This window comes from Pongo pygmaeus, chromosome 21, assembly GCF_028885625.2.
Source record: "Pongo pygmaeus isolate AG05252 chromosome 21, NHGRI_mPonPyg2-v2.0_pri, whole genome shotgun sequence".
In the NCBI taxonomy this organism is placed as follows: Eukaryota; Metazoa; Chordata; class Mammalia; order Primates; family Hominidae; genus Pongo; species Pongo pygmaeus.
Window position 1 is genome coordinate 20000001 of NC_072394.2, and position 20594 is coordinate 20020594.

Here is a 20594-nt window from a genome sequence, read left to right on the forward strand (position 1 = left end):
GGTGATCCATTAAGGCAGATCTGGTCAGCTTCAACCGTTCTGCCCAAACACACTGAACATTCATTTATTCCCAGAGAGTCTGTTTGCAAATAATCTTCAGATATTTGCAAGCATCTACTCCTGCCCCAGAATCAAAGTGGGAGCCTCCAAAAGAGAAAAGGTCAGTCCTGACCTCCAAGGGCTGCAGCGCGGTGTGCACCTCATTTACAGCAGTCAGGCCCCAAACGCTCACAATGGGAACTTCATCTCATTTGTTCTAGGACATGCAAAGCACTTGTGTTTTATTTAATTTATCTTGTGAGGTTAATATATTTTTCTGTATGGAAAAGTTTCATATTTTATGCACCTAACTGGATTATTTTCTTCTAAAAATACCTCCCTCCTCAAAGAATATAAAATGATTTAGGAATATTGGACTAGATACTACTAGGAGGAAAAATCTGTTTACTTCTGAATGATGCATTGACTCGCTCATTTTTGAACATTATACATTAATTTATTTATTTTAGCTGAGATCCATTTGTTTTAGAAAAGATTGCCTGGGAAGCCAACATGCAAAACAGGAAAAGTCTGAGCTGTTTGGGCCTGGGCAGGTTCAGGGACTCTGAGGCATCCACCACCACTTGCCCTTTCATGGAGGCCCCAGGCCCTGAAGAGCACAGTGAGAAACCACTGCATCGGCGACAGCATGAAAGTCTCTCTCCTTCAGTGACACATGGCATCGCTACCCACATTGTCTTGTGCTCCGTGACGTCCCTCAAAAACCAAGTGGAGACCAAATGGTTAGACCAGGCCCACCACTGATGGCAGAAGGCATGTTTTCCCCATTTTCAGGGGCACAAAGGTACATATATCCTTGTGACTACAGCAAAATCTAATATGTTGCAATTAGAAATACATATTTACTAGAAAATCTGGTGTTTTTGTTGATTGAATTATCTGGGTAATGGAGAGCTGATTAACAAAGAATAACTGAATTCTCAGATTTTAGGAATTAGAATAAAGAGTGAAATACAGTTGACATTTTAACGACATTGCCCATGATTTCATTTTCTTATGATGGTTCCAAGCTCTAGTTTGGGGCTGATGATTGTTGAGCATTTCTGCTGTACCTGCTTTGGGCTGTTGCAATGTATGATGGAAGACAGTTGATCGGGGGGGCATGTTCCCCTGGCATCACATACCTGGAAGGAGCTGGGTCAAGGCGGGGCTCTGAGATCTGCTTTGCCCCTTGTCGTGGTTGACTCCTGAATTGTGAACTCACAGATCGCATCTGAGCACTTGGCGCTGATAGGAAGGGAGTCAATAGACATGAACTCTACCCATGTGCTAAAGAGTAATGACCACCCCCGTCCCTGGACTCCCCAGCCCTGCCCCCAGGCTGGGCACTGGTTCCCCACCCTCAGCAGTGCCTCAGGCCCTGACACCTCTGTGGCCCCCTGTCTCCTCCTCCCCATCCCATCTCTCAGCAATCCAGCATGGACATCCATAAGGATTCCTAAATCCTCACTTCTGTTGAGAAAGCCATGGATCTCTTCCCAGACCCTTCCTCAATTTTCCACCTGACCCATCCAAATGTAACAACCTGCTCAGCAGACAAGCTTTTTAAAAGGCAGTTTTAAAGTGGAGGGGTTTTTTCAGTTTGCTCTTGCTTGTTTCACACCAGTATGTGAAATATCCTCTTTCTACAAAAAAAAAACTGCTGCCTAGGAGGAAAAACTAAAAGTATGACAGCATACACCCAAGATGATTGGTCAGTAATTTAGAGCAATGTGTGTTCAAATATGAAAACATGGTTTCCTAGGACTCTGCACTCTGGAACCCCCAGATCTCCATACAGCTGTGTACGTGTGAGCCCTGTGTGCGTCACACATTGGGGGTCCTCAGGAGATGTCTGTGGTTTTTACGTGACCTGACTTCGAGTAAAGGAGAGAACAAGGGGCCTCGAGATGTTGAAGAAGCCTGGTGCAGAGAGGATGGTTTGACATGGGCAGAAGGGGTCGGGTCTTCTACAGCCAGGCAGCCCACGGAAAACCCCTGAGGGACCCAAGTGGACCCCTGGGGCTTGCCCCGATGGTGCAGGTGCAGGAGGATGGCCCCAGCACTGGCCCTGCAAGGTCTCCATGGCTCACATCTCAGACACGGGCCTCACCCACGTGGCTCACGAAGACTCATTCCCTTCTGTGGGAGTGGAAGCTCTTGCCTGAAGGCCTCAAAGGCAGCCGGGTCCACTTCCACACACCTGTGATGTGGACAGAGGGTGTCTCGCTCCAGGCTGTCTGCCAAGACCAGAGAACATGAGTGCACCTCCCGTAGATGCAGGGGGGCTTGAGCTGTGTCCTCCGCCTACAGCTTTCCCAGGTGCTGTCCTTGGTTCTGTCCTCAGTTGCCCTGGAGCCACCATAAATAAGACAGCCTTGAGCATGGCCAAGTCATCATTCTCACCCAACTTTGAAACCATTCTCTGGAGGCACATGTAAATGATGGTGAAGATGTACGCCCTGGAGAGCATAGGAAGGCATTTCAGAGGGTGAAGAGAGTATCAGAGGTCAGGCAGCAGGGCTGAATGCAGAGTATTCATGGGCAATGATAGGCCCAAAGGAAGGTGGAGCTGCTGGTTACTCCACTGTCCTCTGTGCAAATTGTAGGGGCTTCACCACTTTAGTTAGTGTTGTTCATATTCGCTCAGGCTACAGGCGAATACCTCATTCATTCAGCAAATATGCGTGAGTCCTACTATGTGACAGTCACTGTTCTGGGCACTTAGGATACAGCTTTGGATAAAATGTGCAGATTTCTGCCCTCCTGATGCTTAGAGGAAGGGAGTCGGGACGGGCGTGATGGCTCACGCCTGTAATGCCAGCACTTTGGGAGGCCCAGGCAGGTGGATCACTTGAGGTCAGGAGTTCGAGACCAGCCTGGCTAACATGGTGAAACCCCATGTCTACTAAAAATACAAAAATTAGCCGGGCATGATGGCGCGTACCTGTAATCCCAGCTACTCTGGAGGCTGAGGCAGGAGAATCACTTGAACCCGGGAGGTGGAGGTTGCAGCGAGCCCCAATCGCGCCACTGCTGTCCAGCTGGGAGACAGTGCAAGACTCTGTCTCAGAAAAAAAAAAAAAGAAAAGAAAAAGGAAGAGAGTCAGAAAGTAGACAAATCAGTATCACGTGAATGCAGAGAAGCCCCTAGCAGGCTGGGGATAGAGGGTCTGGGAAGGTGGTGGCAGCTTTGCAGCTATGTAGAGAAGGCTCTGATGAGAAGTGGCATTTGTGCGAAAGCCCCAAATGAAGTGGGCAAGCTAGGCACATGTGCATCCTGGCTTAGGGGACGGCAAGTGCACAGGCTCTGATGCAGGCAGGGCACACACGCATGTGGGAGGAGCAGCAGGGAGCTCCCTGCAGATGGAAGACGCCAAGCCCAGAGTTAACAGGGTCAGATCCCACGAGACAGCTGTGAGCACAAGGTCAGAGATCACCAGATACTCACTTGTGTGCCTTTCCACAATGTCAGGCTTTTTATTGATGCTGCATTCTCCATCATAAAGGCCACGAGCTCCCTGGAGTTCCCAGGAGTTATTCTCCTTAGTGCCTCCCCTTGCCTCGAGAGTGAGAGCGGCGGGCATGCAGGCTTGAGCCGAGCCACTCGTCAGTCAGTATTGCAAACCATACATCACAGTATATTTAATCAACATATAAATGTTATAGATTAAACATTCCACAACAAACTAAGTAACATTTAACATCAAGAGAAAAGGGATAGGAAAAGGGGTTCGTGTTCCAGTCCAGGGAGAGTGGCGAGAATGAAAAGAATACACTGGCCTGGCCCAAGTGCTCCGTCAGTGGTCAGTGTCTTGCGAGGAAGAGTCTTTGCTATGGGTGGAGCCTTCAGCGGCAGATGCTGGGCCCTTATCACAAGTGATGGCAAGATGGTGTCTATTAAAACGACTGTTTTCGAGCTGCTGAAGTCTTGCTCTTTTTGTGGCTGTAGAGTCCTCTGGTGAGGACTAATAGTGGCAGAATGTGCTTGTTTAAATCCTTGTCTGGTTGGATGCAGCCTTTATTGATCAGGCAAAAAAACTCTGGTCTCTGCTGAAAAACTCTGTTGCCCTGTGAAATATAAGATGGAGTCTTTTTCTAAGATGGAGTCACTTATGTCAAAGGTGCTCTATACAACGAACGGCACAGTCCAATAGGACCTTCTGAGGTGGTGGAAACGTTCTGCATCTGTGCTGTCCCATGTGACAGGCATGGGACACATGTGGCTCCTGAGCATGTGGTGTTACTGAGGGACCAGTGTTGGTTGTGTGTACTTGTGAGCACTTTAAGCGGACACAGCTCCACGTGGCCAGTGGCTGCTGGGCTCCTCAGTGCAGATGTGGCCATTGGGACCGCCACCCTTGGATGGTGCGTGAGATGCTCACCAGAGTTGGTGAGCACAGAGAAGTGAGCCATGGGCGTGGTTCAGCTTCCCACTCCTGAAACAGGCGCCTCACACTCTTGCTCACAAAGCTGCCACGAATGCTGAACATTGTGATGTGCAGACATTTGGTGTCATGCCCTGCGCTATGATTATTTTGTTAAAATATCCCCAGGAAGAAAACCCCGAGGGAACTGAGAGCCCTCCCTCTCCGTGGAGGTAAGGAAAACTGGGCTAGAACGGGCAGGTGACACGGTAGAATGGGCGGCCCTGGAGGGCACCCGCCTTTCTCTGCCTTGGCTTTAGCTCAAAAATGTGGGACCTCTGCATGAATTGCAGACTCCTTCGCAATGTTTTCAGTCCGCAGATGTACCGATTAAATGACTCATGAAGAGGATTCTTTAAGACAGCTGCAGTGCGTGATGAGTCTTTCTTGGTGTTGGGGATTGTGTGTATTTCTCTGCTTGGCTTGTTGGTATCCATGTGGCCTCTCCTAGGCCAGCCTCGTCTCCTCTCCTTCCTCTCGAGTGGCGTGATGCCCACAACCATTTATACTCCAGAACATTCCTGGCAGAAGAGGAACAATGAAAAGAACTGGGGTGTTTTTGTCTGCCCTGTAATTTGTCTGAGCTTTGTTTGTTTGTTTGTTTGTTTTTTGAGACGGAGCCTCACTCTGTCCCAGCTGGAGTGCAATGATGCGATCTTGGCTCACTGCAACCTCCACTCCCAGGGTTCAAGCAGTCTTCTGCCTCAGCCTCCCAAGTAGCTGAGACGACAGGCATGCACCACGAAGCTCAACTACTTACATTTTTTTAGTAGAGATGGTGTTTCACCATGTTGCCCAGGCGGGTCTCGAACTCCTGACCTCAAGTGATCCTTCCACCTCAGCCTCCCAAAATGCTGAGATAACAGGTGTGAACAACCATGCCCACCCCTGAGTTTTTAAAATCTATTTCAGTCAAAGTTGACAAATTATTTTGATGTCATCTAGCCTCAGCTTGGTAATTTACAGAGTGTGATTCCTTTATGCTTCTAAATTAAAATCTGTGAAGACTGGAGGAGTGCCCTGAAAGCAAATCTTTGCTTCTTGGGGACTGTGTAATGCTAAAGCAATTTCTAAAGATGGAAGGCAATGCCTCCAAGTGCCTATGTGGTCCAGGGCAACGGTTCCCCAAGCACTGACTAAGATCGGGAAAACCTCACTGTTGCCATGGGCCTCTCCGTCACCACCATGAGACAGACTTAGCAAGAAGCAGAGTCTTCAGAGTCCTGGCAGGGAGAGAGGAGGAAGATGCCTCCTCTTCTCACGAGAAGCAATGGAGGCAAAGTGGGGTTTGTGTGCAGCCAAAGCAGCCATGTGCAAACCCAGCACGCAGCTCAGAGCCCTGGGTGCGCAGTTGGCATCGGAGATTCGAGACTCCAGTAGCCACTCACAGGATGGTTTGTGAGTGGACGTGTTTTAACCTCTTGGAGCCTCAGCTTTGTCCTTTGTAAAACAGAAATGACAATGACAATAAAGATAGTAATAACACCATCTGTAAACTAAAAATAAAGAAACTAAAAGATAAATAAACAGGCAGATTTTTTGTTTTTTTGCAAGGATACGTCGGAACCCATGGCTGCCGTGCTCCCTGAGATCAAGGGCTGAGCTGGGCACTGGAGAAATGGCCATTCCCCAGCCTGGCTCTGCCACTTTCAGGGGTCTTGGACATGGGTTGGTTTGTCACAGGTTGGACCTCCCGACCATCTCCTGCAGAGACAGCCCCTTCTGAAGCTCAGCAGTTCCAAAACCAGCTGTCTGACACCCCCGAAGCCACATGTCTTCAGTGAGGGATGGAGAGTGGAGTCGACAGGGCCGTGTGTGATGAGGTGGAGCTGGGCAGATACCCAGATTCCATGGGGCAAGCCTTCCACACTGCACAGCCTCCATGCTACATGCCATCATACTGCACATCCTCCCCACTGCACAGCCTCCACGCTGCATATCCTCCCCCTGCACATCCTCCCCACTGCATTTCCTCCATGTTGCATGTGATCCATCTTGCACATCCTCCCAAATGGACTTCCTCCCCACTGCACGTCCTCACCCCTGCAAGTCCTTCCAACTGCATAGCCTCCTCCCTTCACGTCCTCTGCACTGCACATCCTCCCCACTGCACATCCTCCCCTCTGCGCAGTCTCCATATTGCATGTCCCACCCCCTGCATGTCCTCCACCCCCTGCACATCCTCTCCACTGTGTGGCCTCCCTCTTTCACGTCCTCCCCCCTGCATGGCCTCCCCACAACATGTCCTCCCCACTGCACATCCCCCTTCACGTCCTCCCCATTGCATGCCCTCCCCTCTCATGCTGTCCCCACGGCCCACGGCACGGCCTCCCCCCGCACGGCCTCCCCCCTGCATGGCCTCCCCCCATATGTCCTCCCTTCTGCACGCCCTCCCCGCTGCACACCCTTTACCCTGCACATCCTCACCCCTTCACATCCTTCCCCCTGCACATCCTTCCCCCTGCATGTCCTCACCCCTGCACATCCTCCCCCCTGCACATCCTCCACGCAGCACACACTCCCCACTGCTTGTCCTTCCCACCGCACGTCCTTTTTGCAGATTCCAGACTCCAGCACCTGAGCCTGGGAAGTGAGCATCTCCACCTGGACAGGCTGGGGCCTCACAACTCCCGCATGAATTGTGCATCTCTGTGGGCTGTTCCACCTTTTTCCCCCTTAGCCATAATGATGGCAATTTTCATATCTCCTTACTGTTCGGAGACCATATGGAGGCCAATGTGCAGAATAAAGAGAAGAGAAATCTCATAAGCCTGGCTCCGTGGACAGAGGCTTTGCAGCCCCAGACACAAGAAGCAGCCACCACAGCAGAGGCAGCGACTCCTCGACCTGTGCCCGGCAGGAGGGGCAAGGCCAGGAGCTGGCACTGTAGCCCGAGCAAGTTGCTTGCCCTGTTGGTGGAGTGGCACTTCAGATCCCTGCCCTGCAGGCTTGTTGGGAGGCGAGTAAACAGTGAGCCCAAGCTCCACGAGAGGCCACCTGGGAAGTCCTTATTGTTGGACTGATCCTATGAAAATATGCTGTACCAGGGAGCCTCAGGTCTCACTGCAGCCCCGCGGCTGGCTGCACAGTGATTAGAGGCTCTGATTGGCAGTTTTACCTGTGTTTAATTAACAAAAATGGGAAAGGGGGCCGTGGTCACCTGTGGGCCTTCCCAGCTTCTGCTAGTAAGGAGGAATGTCTGGGGGTGCTCAGGCATCAGTGGTGAGCAGCAGGCTCGCAGCCACGCGAGTGCTGCACTCACAGGGTGGGCCCACCTGCACTTTTGTCTGGCTTCACAGGGTCCGTCCGGAAGGCCCCTGAAGAAATGGCCCTGTCACTGCTGTGCACTGCCAGTCATTCTCAAAGCGCTCCAGCTTGCGGCAGGAGGCCTCTGCTTAACAACCTTGGGCAGCTGGCAGAGAGCTAGGAAGCCAGGGCCTCCTCCAAGAGGAAGCGAGCCACTACTCTCCTAGGAAACAATATCTGGAATAAGATGGGCTCCATCTTTGTATAGGACAAATGCCTAAGCAGGGTGGCCCTAGCGTTTGGAAGAGTTGGTGTTAGTGCTCCGTATTTTGATGAGGAAAGAGCCCAGCCAGTGGAATGACAGCCAGGAGGCACCCTCTGCACAAACACCAAGGCAGGGCCCAGCCATTCAGCCTCCTGGAGGAGCCACGTGCCCTTTGTGGGGAGGGTGGGGCAGTGGTTCTCTTTGCTAGGTCAGCATTGGAATCATCTGAGCTGCTTTTTAAAAATTACTGTGGAATCGCAAACCACCTACCCCATGTTCTCACTTGTAAGTGGGAGCTGAATGATGAGGACCCATGGACGCAAAGAGAAGAACAGACACTGGGGCCTACCAGAGGTTGGAGGGTAGAAGGAGGGAAAGGAGCAGAAAGAATAACTGCTGCACACTAGGCTTATACCTGGGTGATGAAATAATCTGTGCACCAAACCCCCATGGCATGAGTTTACCTATAAAACAAACCTGCACGTGCACCCCTGAACCTAAAAAACACTTTTTTAAAATATAAAATTAAAAAGTAAATTTCTGTGCCCAGCTTCACCCTGATTCCCTGCTCCCAGCACACACCTTCTCCATCAGAATCCCCAGGAGAGTCTCACTCAGCCCCTGCCACCAGGCCACAGAGCAGAAGGGCACAGCTGAGGCTCACAGGGCCGTCCTCTGCTCCTCAGGAAGCCGCCCTCGTGCTCCAGGTGGAAATCAGGCCCCACCTGTGTCTTGACTCAGTTCACAGTCAAGAGAAACTTAGAGATTCAGGGGACAATGTCCTCCGTCGATCCACATCAGCCTTGCCTTGTCCTTGTCCGCTAGTGAGAAGTCTCGTAATACAAAGAAAAACGCGCCCGGACTATGCCTTCTGAGAGTCTCCAGTCCATCCTCAGAACACACCGACAGTGCATGGTGGCAACGGGGCCAGTCCTGCAGGTGGCTTCCGGGCAGGCAGTCCCTACAAGCAGTCCCTGTGAAGTCCCCAGTCCCATCCTTTGTCCCCACCATCCTGGCACTCACATCCCAGCAATCTTAGAAATACTGCTTTCTGTAGGATTTCTTCTGCAACCCAGTGACCCAAGAGCCCCGTACTTGGCATTATTATCTTCCTGCTCTTGGCAAGCATTTCCTTGGCCCAGCCGCCCTTCCTGGGAGGCTGTGTACTTGCAGCAGTAACGATGACTCGAACATCAGCAACTGCAGCTGCCTCCCGGGGAGGGCCTGTGCCAGCCAGGGGTCATCCCACATCCCTGGACACCCCAGGATGACTCCTTTATTAATCTTCTCTCCCGTCCTGTCCTGCTGGTTCTCTCTTGCAGAGCGACTACTCGAGTGACACAGAGAGTGAGGACAATTTCCTCATGATGCCCCCGCGAGACCACCTGGGCCTCAGTGTCTTCTCCATGCTCTGCTGCTTCTGGCCTCTGGGCATCGCAGCCTTCTACTTGTCCCATGAGGTAAGGCCTCCTTGGTCTGTCGCACGTGGTGTGCAGGTGTTGACAGGGTGGGGGTGGGGGGGGGCAATCCCAGCCAAGGAGGAGAAGCGAGGAAGCCCAGACAGCTCCTGCTACAGCTGGGTCGGCACTTGCCCAGTTGGAGGATAGGCTGGGAGAAGTCAGGGCACCCTGGGGCCAGGAGGAGGCATTCCAGCTGCCTCACCCCAGATGCAGCTGTGTCCTCGCAGAGGTGGGTCTGCATTCCGAAGAGGCTTTGGAACTGAAGCCGGTGTCTGCTGGGTAGAAGGCACATGGCCTTTGGGAGGCTGTCTTTCATTTAGGTGCTGGGGTTGTGTGTGTGGGGTGACCCCAGTGCCGGGAAACACCATGCCCAGTGGGCTACGTTGAACTTAATGAGAGAGGAGAAAAGTAGGGTTCTGATTTCTTTGCTAAAGGCTCATTCCTGTAAAATAGATTCCAGTTCCACAGCAGCCCCCATGTACCTGACCCAGGTGAACGCCCTGGGGCTCGTGGAAGTGGCACATCTCAGCATGACATCTGCCGTTCCTCCCCAGCATAAGGCTTCTAAAGGTTTCGATTCCTAGCCTTTTTCACTACAGAGCATCCTGTTTGTTGCCCCTTAGGCAACCTACATTTTGAAATATTTAGAAAGATTTTTCTCTAGCAAGTGCAGAGTACTCATTCAGAAATCAGCTATATTCACATTTTTATTAATCAGAGAAAGACATTTCTACTTGCCAATTACAGAGTGAGCTGACGGCATTACCACGGCCCATTGCTATCTGCCCAACCAAAACAGGGAGAAAGGGCATTCCTTTGCTGGCCCGGGGTGGGGTGGTGCCGGGCACCCATGGGGTCTTCTCACAGAGGGCTGAAGATGCCTCGAAGTCACAGAGGGTCCCTCTCCAGCTTCTAGGATTCAGGACCACGGCTGCACACAACTGAGCCTGGCAAGTCCTTCGTCTGAAACAGATTCCCTGGCTGAGCCCAGCAGTTGCTTCTTGATAGCTTCTGTATTGGTTGGGTTTGTTGGATGAGTGAGAGGAGAATCTGCCTTGCCTTTATGGGATTTCTGTTTTCCCCTGCACATCTTGAGTGGTGATTGGCCCCTCTTTCTGACATCCAAGGAGGAGCAGGGGAGAGTGGTGGGTGGCCTGTGGTCCTCCTAAGGGCAAATGCTTCCTGACAGGGCACAAGAAGTCCGGAAGCCTTTGCAGGCAGGGGTGTAGCTGGAGGGGCACAGTGGGGAAATGTTGATGGGCCGGGGCTAGGCTGAGCAGTTGTTCCAGACCCAGCTTTGATCTTGAGGGTCTGTCGGAGCTTCTCTTGTGACTTCGTCCCACAAATGCCACAGAACCCCTTCTCCATCATCACAAGCATGGGGTGGGAAGCCTGACTCCTGGGTCTGGCAGGGCCTGGTGGCTGTGGAGTGGAGGCAGGCTTGAGTGAACCCTGCTCCAGGGTGAGGTCCCGGACTGGGACACACAGGAGCTGGAGAAATGGGTGTGGGCACAGGCCCATGGTGGGCAGAGCCTGCTGTGCCACATAAACTGCACCCTGATGCTGCCAACAGACAAGAGCAGTCTTGCAAGGGAAGGAGAGATTGGGCCGGAGAGCTGGACAGGTGACATCAAACGCACCCCCGAAGCCTCCCTTGTACACCCCAGCCCTGCGTCATCTCCATGTGGGGAAGGATAGGGACACACCCACCTTCATGGGGCCCAGCCACTGAGGCATCCATGTAAAAGTGCCACAGAGTGCTGGGTGGATGGAAGCCCTGGATAGATGGCAAGGGGCCACAGGGAGAGGCTGCCTATGTGGCCAAAGGAGAGACCAGTCCTTTGTGGTGTCTGTGGTCTCTGCTACTCCGTGTGTTCGGATTGAAGCCCCGGTCTCTGGTGCAGGGCAAGGTATGGACAGTGTCTCTATCCAAAAGATCGCCATTATAATAAAGAGCAAGGCTACAACTGCAGAGACTGTGTCTACAGTCTTTCTCAGAAAGTAATTTTATTATGAACACAGTAAGAGCCTCTCAGGCTTGGGTCTGAGGACTCATGGTGTTTGATACATTAGACAGTGAAGAGGATTTCTATTACTTGTTTAGCTGCAAATGGGAAATGCAGTTTCTATAGAGGCTTCTGATCACATTTTTTGGAGGTGAAGTGGAAACATTTTCGGGGGTGGGTGTAGGTGTTGCCTTCACTATGGGCATAGAGAGGAGCTCTCAGGGCCGCTGGCTGCAGCCTCCCTTTTCAGTGTGCTTTAAGAATGGATTTCACTGTGGTAGAACCACAACAGAGAAGAGGTGCTGACACTTTTATAAAGATACCTGTGGAGGTGAGTCCCCTTTGCAGGGCCTGTGTCCGCATCCGTGTCCAATCAGAACTCCCATCCCAGGCAGCTCCCCTCAGTCTGCAGTGGTGGTTCTGGGAGCTGCTGCAGATCCTGGAAACAAGCAGCCCTGCACAGGACGCCTCCGCCGGCTACCAGGCTGCTGAGCATTCTGTTTACAGCCCACACTGCAGACGCGTGGTCTCCAGCAGGCCATTGTGGGGAAGCCGGCAGCTGCCAAGGAGAGAGTGTAGCACAGAATAGAACAGATGCAATCTGAGAATCCTTGCACTAAATTAAATCAGTGCTTTCCTAAGCGAGGCCAGCTGGGAGTGCGAAGCCCAGGACTGGAGATGGGGAAGCCCGGAGCCCTCTCTGCCGCAGTGGCCAGCACATCCTGCCGCCTTGTTGGGTCAAGGGGATGATGCACCTGGGCAAAGAGCATGTTGGTGGAGCTGAGGCTCTCCAGGCCCTCAGTGCCGTTCACAAGGAAATCTTTGACATCTAAGTGTGACTTTGGGTTTTTTTTCCCTTTTATCTCAGATCATATCACAGTGTACTCACTGACAGGCTGTGTCTGCTCATTGTCAAAATAACTGTTCAGTGAAGTCAAAGGAACATGCCAAGCCATTACAGAAAAACAAAACAACATCTTATGGTGGTCTGATTAAATTGGGCAGTAGAGAAAATGAGGGATGCCATCTCTAGAATTATGCACCTCCAATATGTTCTTTTGTCCTGTTGTAGCCTGGTCCCATTTAGCAGGCAGCTCTCCCATGCCTCTGTTTCCTGACCCATACAATGATGTTAAAATGATTTCCAGGGTATGCGGTTAGCTGAGGGTTAGAGATGTAAGGCCAGTGAAAGTCCCCAGGAGGCACCTGCAGAGCAGTTGCTGCTGGTTGTGCCCTGCTGGAAACCTGAGTTCTCCAGGTGCTGGGGGTCCAGAGGCCAAGGGACACCTGGAAAGACACAGACACACCTTTCCCAGCAGATTTTGCTAATTCTAAAAATATGTTCATGAAGTAGCATAACAGTAGTAATCAAAGTGTTAGTGAGGTGGGTAACACTGGCTGACCACCTACTGTGTGCCAGGTTCAGCGTTGGAGCCATGCACCCTTGCTTCCAGGATGTGGTCCTGGACCCTCTAGGCACTTGCTAGAAATGTACACTGTCTGTTCCACCACACACCTGCTCAGTCAGAGTCTCTGGGGCAAAGCTCAGGAATCTGCATTTTGAGGAGGCCTCCAGCTCCTCATGGATGCTGCTGCCATCACCCGGGAGGGGCCGTGGTGACCTGTGCTGCGGTCTCGGCTGGGAATCTAATAAGAAGTGGGAAGCTGCAGGATGTCTTTTGGAAGAAATGACCCCTGGGCTTTGGTTGTGGTGTGAAAGGAAGAGGGAAGGGAGGGATGCCTTGGGTTCTGATGTTGCTCGGGTGTGAATATTGCTGTCTTACATGCATTATCTCATAGGAACTCCATGACATGCGTGCTGAAATCAGGGTTCAGTGAGGTTGAGAGGTGTGCCTAAAACCAACATTGGTGAGCAGTAGGCAGGAGCTAGCAGGATGTGCAAGCTTGGAGGCACCTGCCTTCTCTGGGGGAGGCATCTGGCTTGTCCCTGAGCTGTGGGGTGGGGGTGGGTGGGCAGATGAGGGCAGCATGTTGTCTACAACTTCATTTTGCCCAACGATGTTCCATCCAGCCCCCATTGCAAGCACGCTTTGTAAACCAGTTCATACAGAGGAGGGTGTGGGTGTGTGCAATTATGGTGGTGTGGCTTCATCTAGGAACTGACATTTGTGAATGATACTGAGGATAGACATGAATCCCATAATTGGCTGAGTGGCTGCTGTCAGCTAGTTAATGCACACACTTTATCTTATTTAATCTTCGCGGTGAGTCCGGAAGGTGGAAAATTATTATCTCCATTTTACAGATTAACAAAACTGAAGTTTCAAGGGATTTAATAAGTAACAGAAATCACAGAGGTAGCAAGTATAGGCACATGAGGGAAATATTAATATTTCTAACCCTTAAAGCCACATTTTCTGCAATGTAGCTTTGACTTTTATCTGTTTGCAAACGAAAATAGAACCACAGTCCTTGCTTCTAAATTCACCATCCCCCCACCCTGCTTGGAAAGGCTGGCAGGGGAGGAAAGCCTGTCTGAGCATGACATGGCATTGGTCCTCATGGCACTTCACTCCATCCCATGTGACGGGGGCAGCCGGGGACCAAAGCCAGAGCCTTGCCCCAAGGCGGGCACTGGGCCTGGACCTGCTCGGGGCAGGCCCGAGAGTTCCTGTGTTGACTCTGCTGGCAGACGTCTTTGCATCCAAGCATTTATTATGTCTTGATCTAATTTCATTTCATAAAATGTTTCTTTCCTTTACTAACTGCAACATTATAACAATAATTAAATGAGAAAAGGGTATTAGGAAGCAGATTATGAATTTTATGAATAGTACCAGCAAAGGGAATTGGGCAAACTAGGGGAAAAAAGAGAATCTTTTTATGGTACTGAAAATCTAGAAGAGTGCAACCTAGCTAATAGCAAAGCCCCTTGGAATCCGTTCATTTACCCACTGATTAGTAAACACCTCCCACGTGTTCAGTAAGTGCCGGGCATGCAGCAGTGAACAGAGCAAACCAAATCCCACTTCTCAGAGCTAACGTGCTCGTCGCCTGCCTCTCTTCCTTGCAACGTCAGCTTTACTGTTCTGCGTTTTACTCACTGGCTATTAGATGCGGATGGACATGGGGAGTGTGGAGCTGGGAGAAACATTTTAAACAGGGTGGCCGTGGCGGGGCTCGCGGAGAGGATGGTGTCTTCTGATAAAGCCGCGGGCTGAGCCAGGGGGAGCCCTTGGGGAGGAGCTTCCAGACAGAGAGGCCTGCAGTGCTGAGGCCCTGGGGGGAGCACGTGGGGCAGGTGGGGCCGGCGCGGCGGGGCTGGGGGCCGCGGGTGTGGAGTGGGGAATGGGGGTAGGGATAACTAACAAGGCGGGGCTAACAGGGGCAGACCCCGAGACTCTTTAGGCTGTAACCGAGCGAGGCTTCCACTTTGGGATAAGAAGCCTCCGGGGTTTGAGCGGAGGAGAAGCCCCTATGGCCACATGCTCCCGGGAGCCTTCAGAGGACAGGGCAGAGGGGGAGGCGCAAGGCGGCGGCAACGGTCACCCGGAGAACCGTGGAGACCTGCGCTGCAGGAGTGGCTGGGAATTTCATAAGCGGTGGGGAGCTGCGGGGTGTCTTCTGGGTGAATGTCCCCTAGGCTTAGGTTGCAGTGTGAAAGGAAGAGGGAAGGGAAGGATGCCCTGGACCAGGGGTTTCCTGCAGCCGGGTAGGCAGCGGGGCCTCTCAAGTCCGGGAGCTGTCGGCCTCTGCGTGGAGGCACCGAACCATGGGGGCTCCAGGGAGACGTCTGGGCCGAGGGTAGGAGTGTAAGGCCTGAGCTGGGGATCAAGCACCGGCGTGGTGATGAGGGGCCCGTGGGAGCATTGACCACTGATGAGCAGCTTCAGGCATGCAGGGAGGGGCAGCACCGAGGAGCGGACTCCAGAGCGAGAGGAAGGGAACCATCCAGCGACGCAGAGCTGCACTGCTGGGACTTGGATCAGCAGGCACAGCAGAGGGGCGTGGAGGGTCTTGTGGGTGCTGGCTGTATGCTTGTGGAAACTCGTTGAGCTTTATTTACACCTTTTTTTGTGTGTGTACACTTTTAAGAATACTATACTCAATTAAAACATTTAGAAAATGCACGTATTTGGGAGGCCTACGGAGAAGAACTGCTTGAAGCCAGCCTGTGCAACAGACCCCATGTATACAAAAATTTAAAAATTAGCTGAGCGTGGTGGCTCGTGCCTGTGGTCACAGCTATTCATGAGGCTGAGGTGGGAAGATCACATGAGCCCAGGAGTTCAAGGCTGCTGTGATCTATGATCCCACCACTGCACCCAAGCCTGAGAGACAGAATGGGACGTTGTCTGTAAATATACATATGGATGTGCAAAGAGAGTAGTTGGACATAGTACAACTAGTTGTCTTTTTTTTTTTTTTGAAGAGTTTTGCTGTAAATGGAGAGTGAGAAATGGGGTGCTATTTAATGAGGTCATCTCAAGAGTGTTCTTTTGTTTTTCGTTTTTGCTTTTAAGTGGGAGAAATGATAGCATACTTGTTCATAATGAAAATGACCCAAAAGAGAGGAAAACAGATGTTGTGAAATACAGTGGGAAGGAGAATGGGGGGACAGTTAGGGGAGCAATAAAAAGCCCCCCTGTGCACCAAGCACCTTGCACATACGTGACATCACACACTTCTTGGGGCAGATGCAGATGAGGTATTAGGCTGCAAGAGTCATGTAGCTGTTCCCAGGTCATGCTTCCAAGGGTAGAGCCAGGATTCGGTGCCCCCACCATCATTGCCCACTTCTGGGTCAATGGTCAGTGATTAGTGCACTTAGTGACAGATTCCACCAAATACTGCCCAAGTGTTAGAGGAAATCATAGTCTTGCTTTTGACATTACAAATACCCACATAGGGAAGAACTATAGAAGTCTGATATCCTTGCCTCTTGTTTTCAGTTAAATAGCAGCCCTGCTTCTAGCTCCCAGGGATAAGTCTGTCCTTCTCCCTGACTCCATTAAAACTGGATCATATTAAATTATGGGAGAGAACCAAGCAATCTTGGGTAATGATATGTACTAAAGGTATTTATTATTTCTCCTGAATTTGATGCTGTGTAGCAGAGTAGAAGTATAAGTCACGTACAAGCTGTTCTTACTCCTCTGAATAAGATGCTCTGCAAATTCTGCAAAGGTGGAGGGAACAATTATGGGATTTAGGTGTGAAAACTTGTCACTCAAGTAAGCCTTGTAGGACATTAAGGGACACGACACCATCATTGTTCCAACAGGAATTAAGTGCTTCCATTCTCAGTCTTACTCTGTATATTAATTCTAATTATTTATGGCTGGTGTGTGGGATGCAATGTTTTCTGTCCATTTCCCAGAAAGAGCCTAAACCTTCCTGTAACCACCGTCAAGACATTGCTCAGAGAGTGTGGGGACATGGGTTCCTCCCAGAGATCCAAACAATGCCAGCAATTGGAATTTGCTTTCTTAGTTGTGTTCTTGAGCTGCGAGGCTGTTGATGAACTAATCAACAGGGCCATCATAATCAGACTTGGATGATTTGCCCACACTTTCCAGGTTTTTAAAATTAATTATTTAATTTTTGAGACAGGGTATCACTTTGTTGCCCAGGCTGGAGTGCTGCAGCATGATCATGGCTCACTGCATCCTCAGCCTCCTAAACTCAAGCTATCTTCACACCTCAGCTTCCCAAGTAGCTGGGAATACAGGTGCCTGCCACCACACCCAGCTAATTTCAATATTTTGTAGAGATGGGGATCTCTCTTTGTTTTCCAGGCTGGTCTCAAACTCCCGGGCTCAAATGATTCTCCTGCCTCAGCCTTCCAAAGTGCTGGGATTACAGGTGTGAGCCACCCCGTATGGCCCGCAGTTTTTTAATATGGAAAGAACAAGTTGATTTGCCCATGGAAAAAGTTGAGGTCAGTAAGATCATCTGAAAGTAGGGAGAAATCAGGAAATCCTGAGGACTTCAGCTCAATGTCCACACTCTGGCCCACTGCTGCTGGAAAAACTCAGTTTGTCTTTCTTTAAAGTTGAAGGGCACATGTGCAGGTTTGTTGTATAGGTCAATTGCATGTCATGGGAGTTTGATGTACAGATTATTTCATCACCCAGGTAATAAGCATAGCACCTGATAGGTAATTTTTGGATCCTCCCCTCCTTCTACCCTCCTTCCTCAAGTCAGCCCCATTGTCTGTTGTTCCTTTTCTTTGTGTTCATGTGTTCTCAATGTTTAGGTTCCACCTGTAAGTCAGAACATGCAGTATTTGGTTTTCTGTTCCTATGTCAGTTCATTTAGGATTATGGCTTTCAGCTCCATCCATGTTGCTGCAAAGGACATGATCTCCTTTTGTTTGCAGCTATGTAGTATTCCATGGTGTACATGTACCACATTTTCTTTACCCAGTCTACCATTGATAGGCATTTAGTTGGTTCCATGTCTTTGCTATTGGGAATAGTGCTGTGATGGACATATGCACACACATGTCTTTATAGTAGAATGATTTATATTCCTTTGGGTGTATACCCAGTGATGGGATTGCTGAGTCAAATGGTAATTCTCTTTTAAGTTATTTGAGAAATTGCCACACTGCTTTCCAAAATGGCTGAACTAATTTACACTTCCACCAGCAGTGTAAAAGCATTCCCTTTTCTCCAGAACCTTGCTAGCATCTGTTATTTTTTGACATTTTAATAATAGCCATTTTGACTGTGTGAGAATTTCTCATTGTGGTTTTGATTTGCATTTCTCTAATGATTAGTGATGTTGAGCATTTTTTCATATGGTTGTTGGCCTCATGTATGTCTTCTTTTGAAAAAAATCCGTCGTGTCCTTTGCCCACTTTTTAATGCGGGTGTTTCTTGCTTGTTAATTTGTTTAAGTTCTTTATAGATTCTGGATATTAGACCTTTGTTGGATGAATAGTTTGCAAATATTTTCTCCCATTCTGTAGGTTGTTTGTTTATTCTGTTGAACATTTCTTTTGCTGTGCAGAAGCTCTTTAGTTTAATTGGTACGGTTTATCAATTTTTGGTTTTGTTTCTATTGCTTTTGATGTCTTCACTGTGAAATCTTTGCCAAGGCTTATGTCCAGGATGGTATTTCCTAGGTTATCTTCCAGGGTTTTTATAATTGTAGGTTTCACATTTAAGTCTTTAATCCATCTTGAATTCATTTGTGTATACAGTGTAAGGAAGGGATACAGCTTCAACTTTCTGCATATGGCTAGCCAGCCAGTTATCCTATCACCATTTATTGAATAGGGAGTTCTTCCTCCATTGCTTGTTTTGTCGACTTTGTCGAAGATTAGGTGTATGGCTTTATTTCTGGGTTCTCTATTCTGTTTCATTGGTCTATATGTCTGTTTTTATACTAGTACCATGCTGTTTTGGTTATTGTTGCCTTCTAATATGGTTTGAAGTCAGGTAACATGACGCCTCCAGCTTTATTCTTTCCACTTAGGATTGCCTTGGCTATTTGAGCTCTTTTGTGGTTCCATGTGAGTTATAAAATAACTTTTTTTCGTATTCTGTGAAAAATGTCATTGGTAATTTGATAGGAATAGCACTAGATCTGTAAGTGCTTTAGGCAGTATGACCATTTTAACAATATCGATTCTTCCTATCAATGAGCAGGAAATATTTTTTCAGTTGATTGTGTCATCTCCGATTTCTTTGAGCAGCGTTCTATAATTCTCATTGTAGAGATCTTTCACCTCCCTGTTAGCTGTATTCCTAAGTATTTTATTCCATTTGTGGCTATTGTGAACGGAATTGCTTTCTTGAATCTTGGGTGTTGTTGGTGTATAGGAATGCTACTGATTTTTGCACATTGATTTTGTATGTTAAAACTTTGCTGAAGTTATTTATCAGATCTAGGAGCTTTCAGGTATAGAATCATATTATCTGCCAACAGAGATAGTTTGACTTCTCTTTCTATTTGGATGCCTTTTATTTCTTTCTCTTGACTGATTGTTCTGGCTAGGACTTCCAGTACTTTGTTGAACAGGAGTGGTGAGAGTGGACATCCTTGTCTAGTTCCATTTCTCAAGGGGAATGCTTCCAACTTTTGCCATTCGGTATGATATTGGCTTTTGGTTTGTGATAAATGGCTCTTATTATTTTGAGTGTGTTCCTTCGATGCTTAGTTTATTAATGGTTTTTAATATGAAAGGATGCTGAATTTTATCAAAAGCCTTTTCTGCATCTATTGAGATGATCAAATGGTTTTTGTTTTTATTTCTGTTTATGTAGTGAATTACATTTATTGGTTTGCATATGTTGAACCAACCTTGCATCCCAGGGATAAAACCTTCTTGATTATGGTGGATTAGCTTTTTGATGTGCTTCTGGTTTTTGCTGAGAATTTTTACATCTATGTTTATTACGTCTATTGGCCTGAAGTTTTCTTTTTCTGTTAAGTCTTTGCCAGGTTTTGGTATCAGGATGATACTGACCTCATAGGATGTGTTAAGGAGGAGTCCCTCCTCCTCAACTTTTTTGTAATAGTTTCAGTAGGAATGGTACCAGCGCTTGTTTATACATCTGGTGGAATTTGGCTATGAAGCCATATAGTCCTTTCCGGTTGCTAAGCTTTCTATTTCTGATTCAGTTTTGGAACTCATTATTGGCCTTTTCAGGTGTTCAATTTCTTCCTGGTTCAATCTTGGGAGATTTTGTGTTTCCAGCAATGTATCCATTTCTTCTAGGTGTTATAGATGGTGTGCATAGAAGGGTTCATGGTAGTCTCTGAGAGTTTTTTTAAATTTATGATTGTGTTTATTTGGACCTTCTCTCTTTTCTTCTTCATTAGTCTAGCTAGTTGTCTATCAAGCTTATTTATTCTTTCAAAGAACAAACTTCTGGATTTGTTTATCTCTTCTATGGTTTTTCACTCCTCAATTTTCTTCAGTTCACCTCTGATTCTGGTTACTTCTTGTCTTCTGCTAGCTTTGGGGTTAGTTTGCTCTTGTTTCTCTAGTTCTTCTAGGTGTAATGTTAAGTTGTTAAGTTGAGATCTTTCTAACTTTTTGATGTGGGCATTTAGCACCATAAGCTTCCCTCTTTGCACTGTTTTAGCTGTGTCCCAGAGATTCTGATATGTTGTATCTTTGTTCTCATTAGTTTCAAAGAATTCCTTGATTTCTGCCCTAATTTTATTGTTTACC

General features: G+C 48.8%; 1 protein-coding gene across 6 annotated transcripts in view; it reads left to right on the plus strand.

Annotated features, from left to right (window-relative positions):
• SYNDIG1 (synapse differentiation inducing 1) overlaps positions 1 to 20594 on the plus strand; it is a 199584-nt gene that overhangs the window by 109654 nt on the left and 69336 nt on the right. For all 6 annotated transcript variants that reach the window (XM_054468080.2, XM_054468078.2, XM_054468077.2 and 3 more), the window contains one exon: positions 9300 to 9437. In XM_054468080.2, the coding sequence (XP_054324055.1) occupies positions 9300 to 9437 (138 nt within the window). The remainder of the gene's footprint in view (positions 1 to 9299; positions 9438 to 20594) is intronic.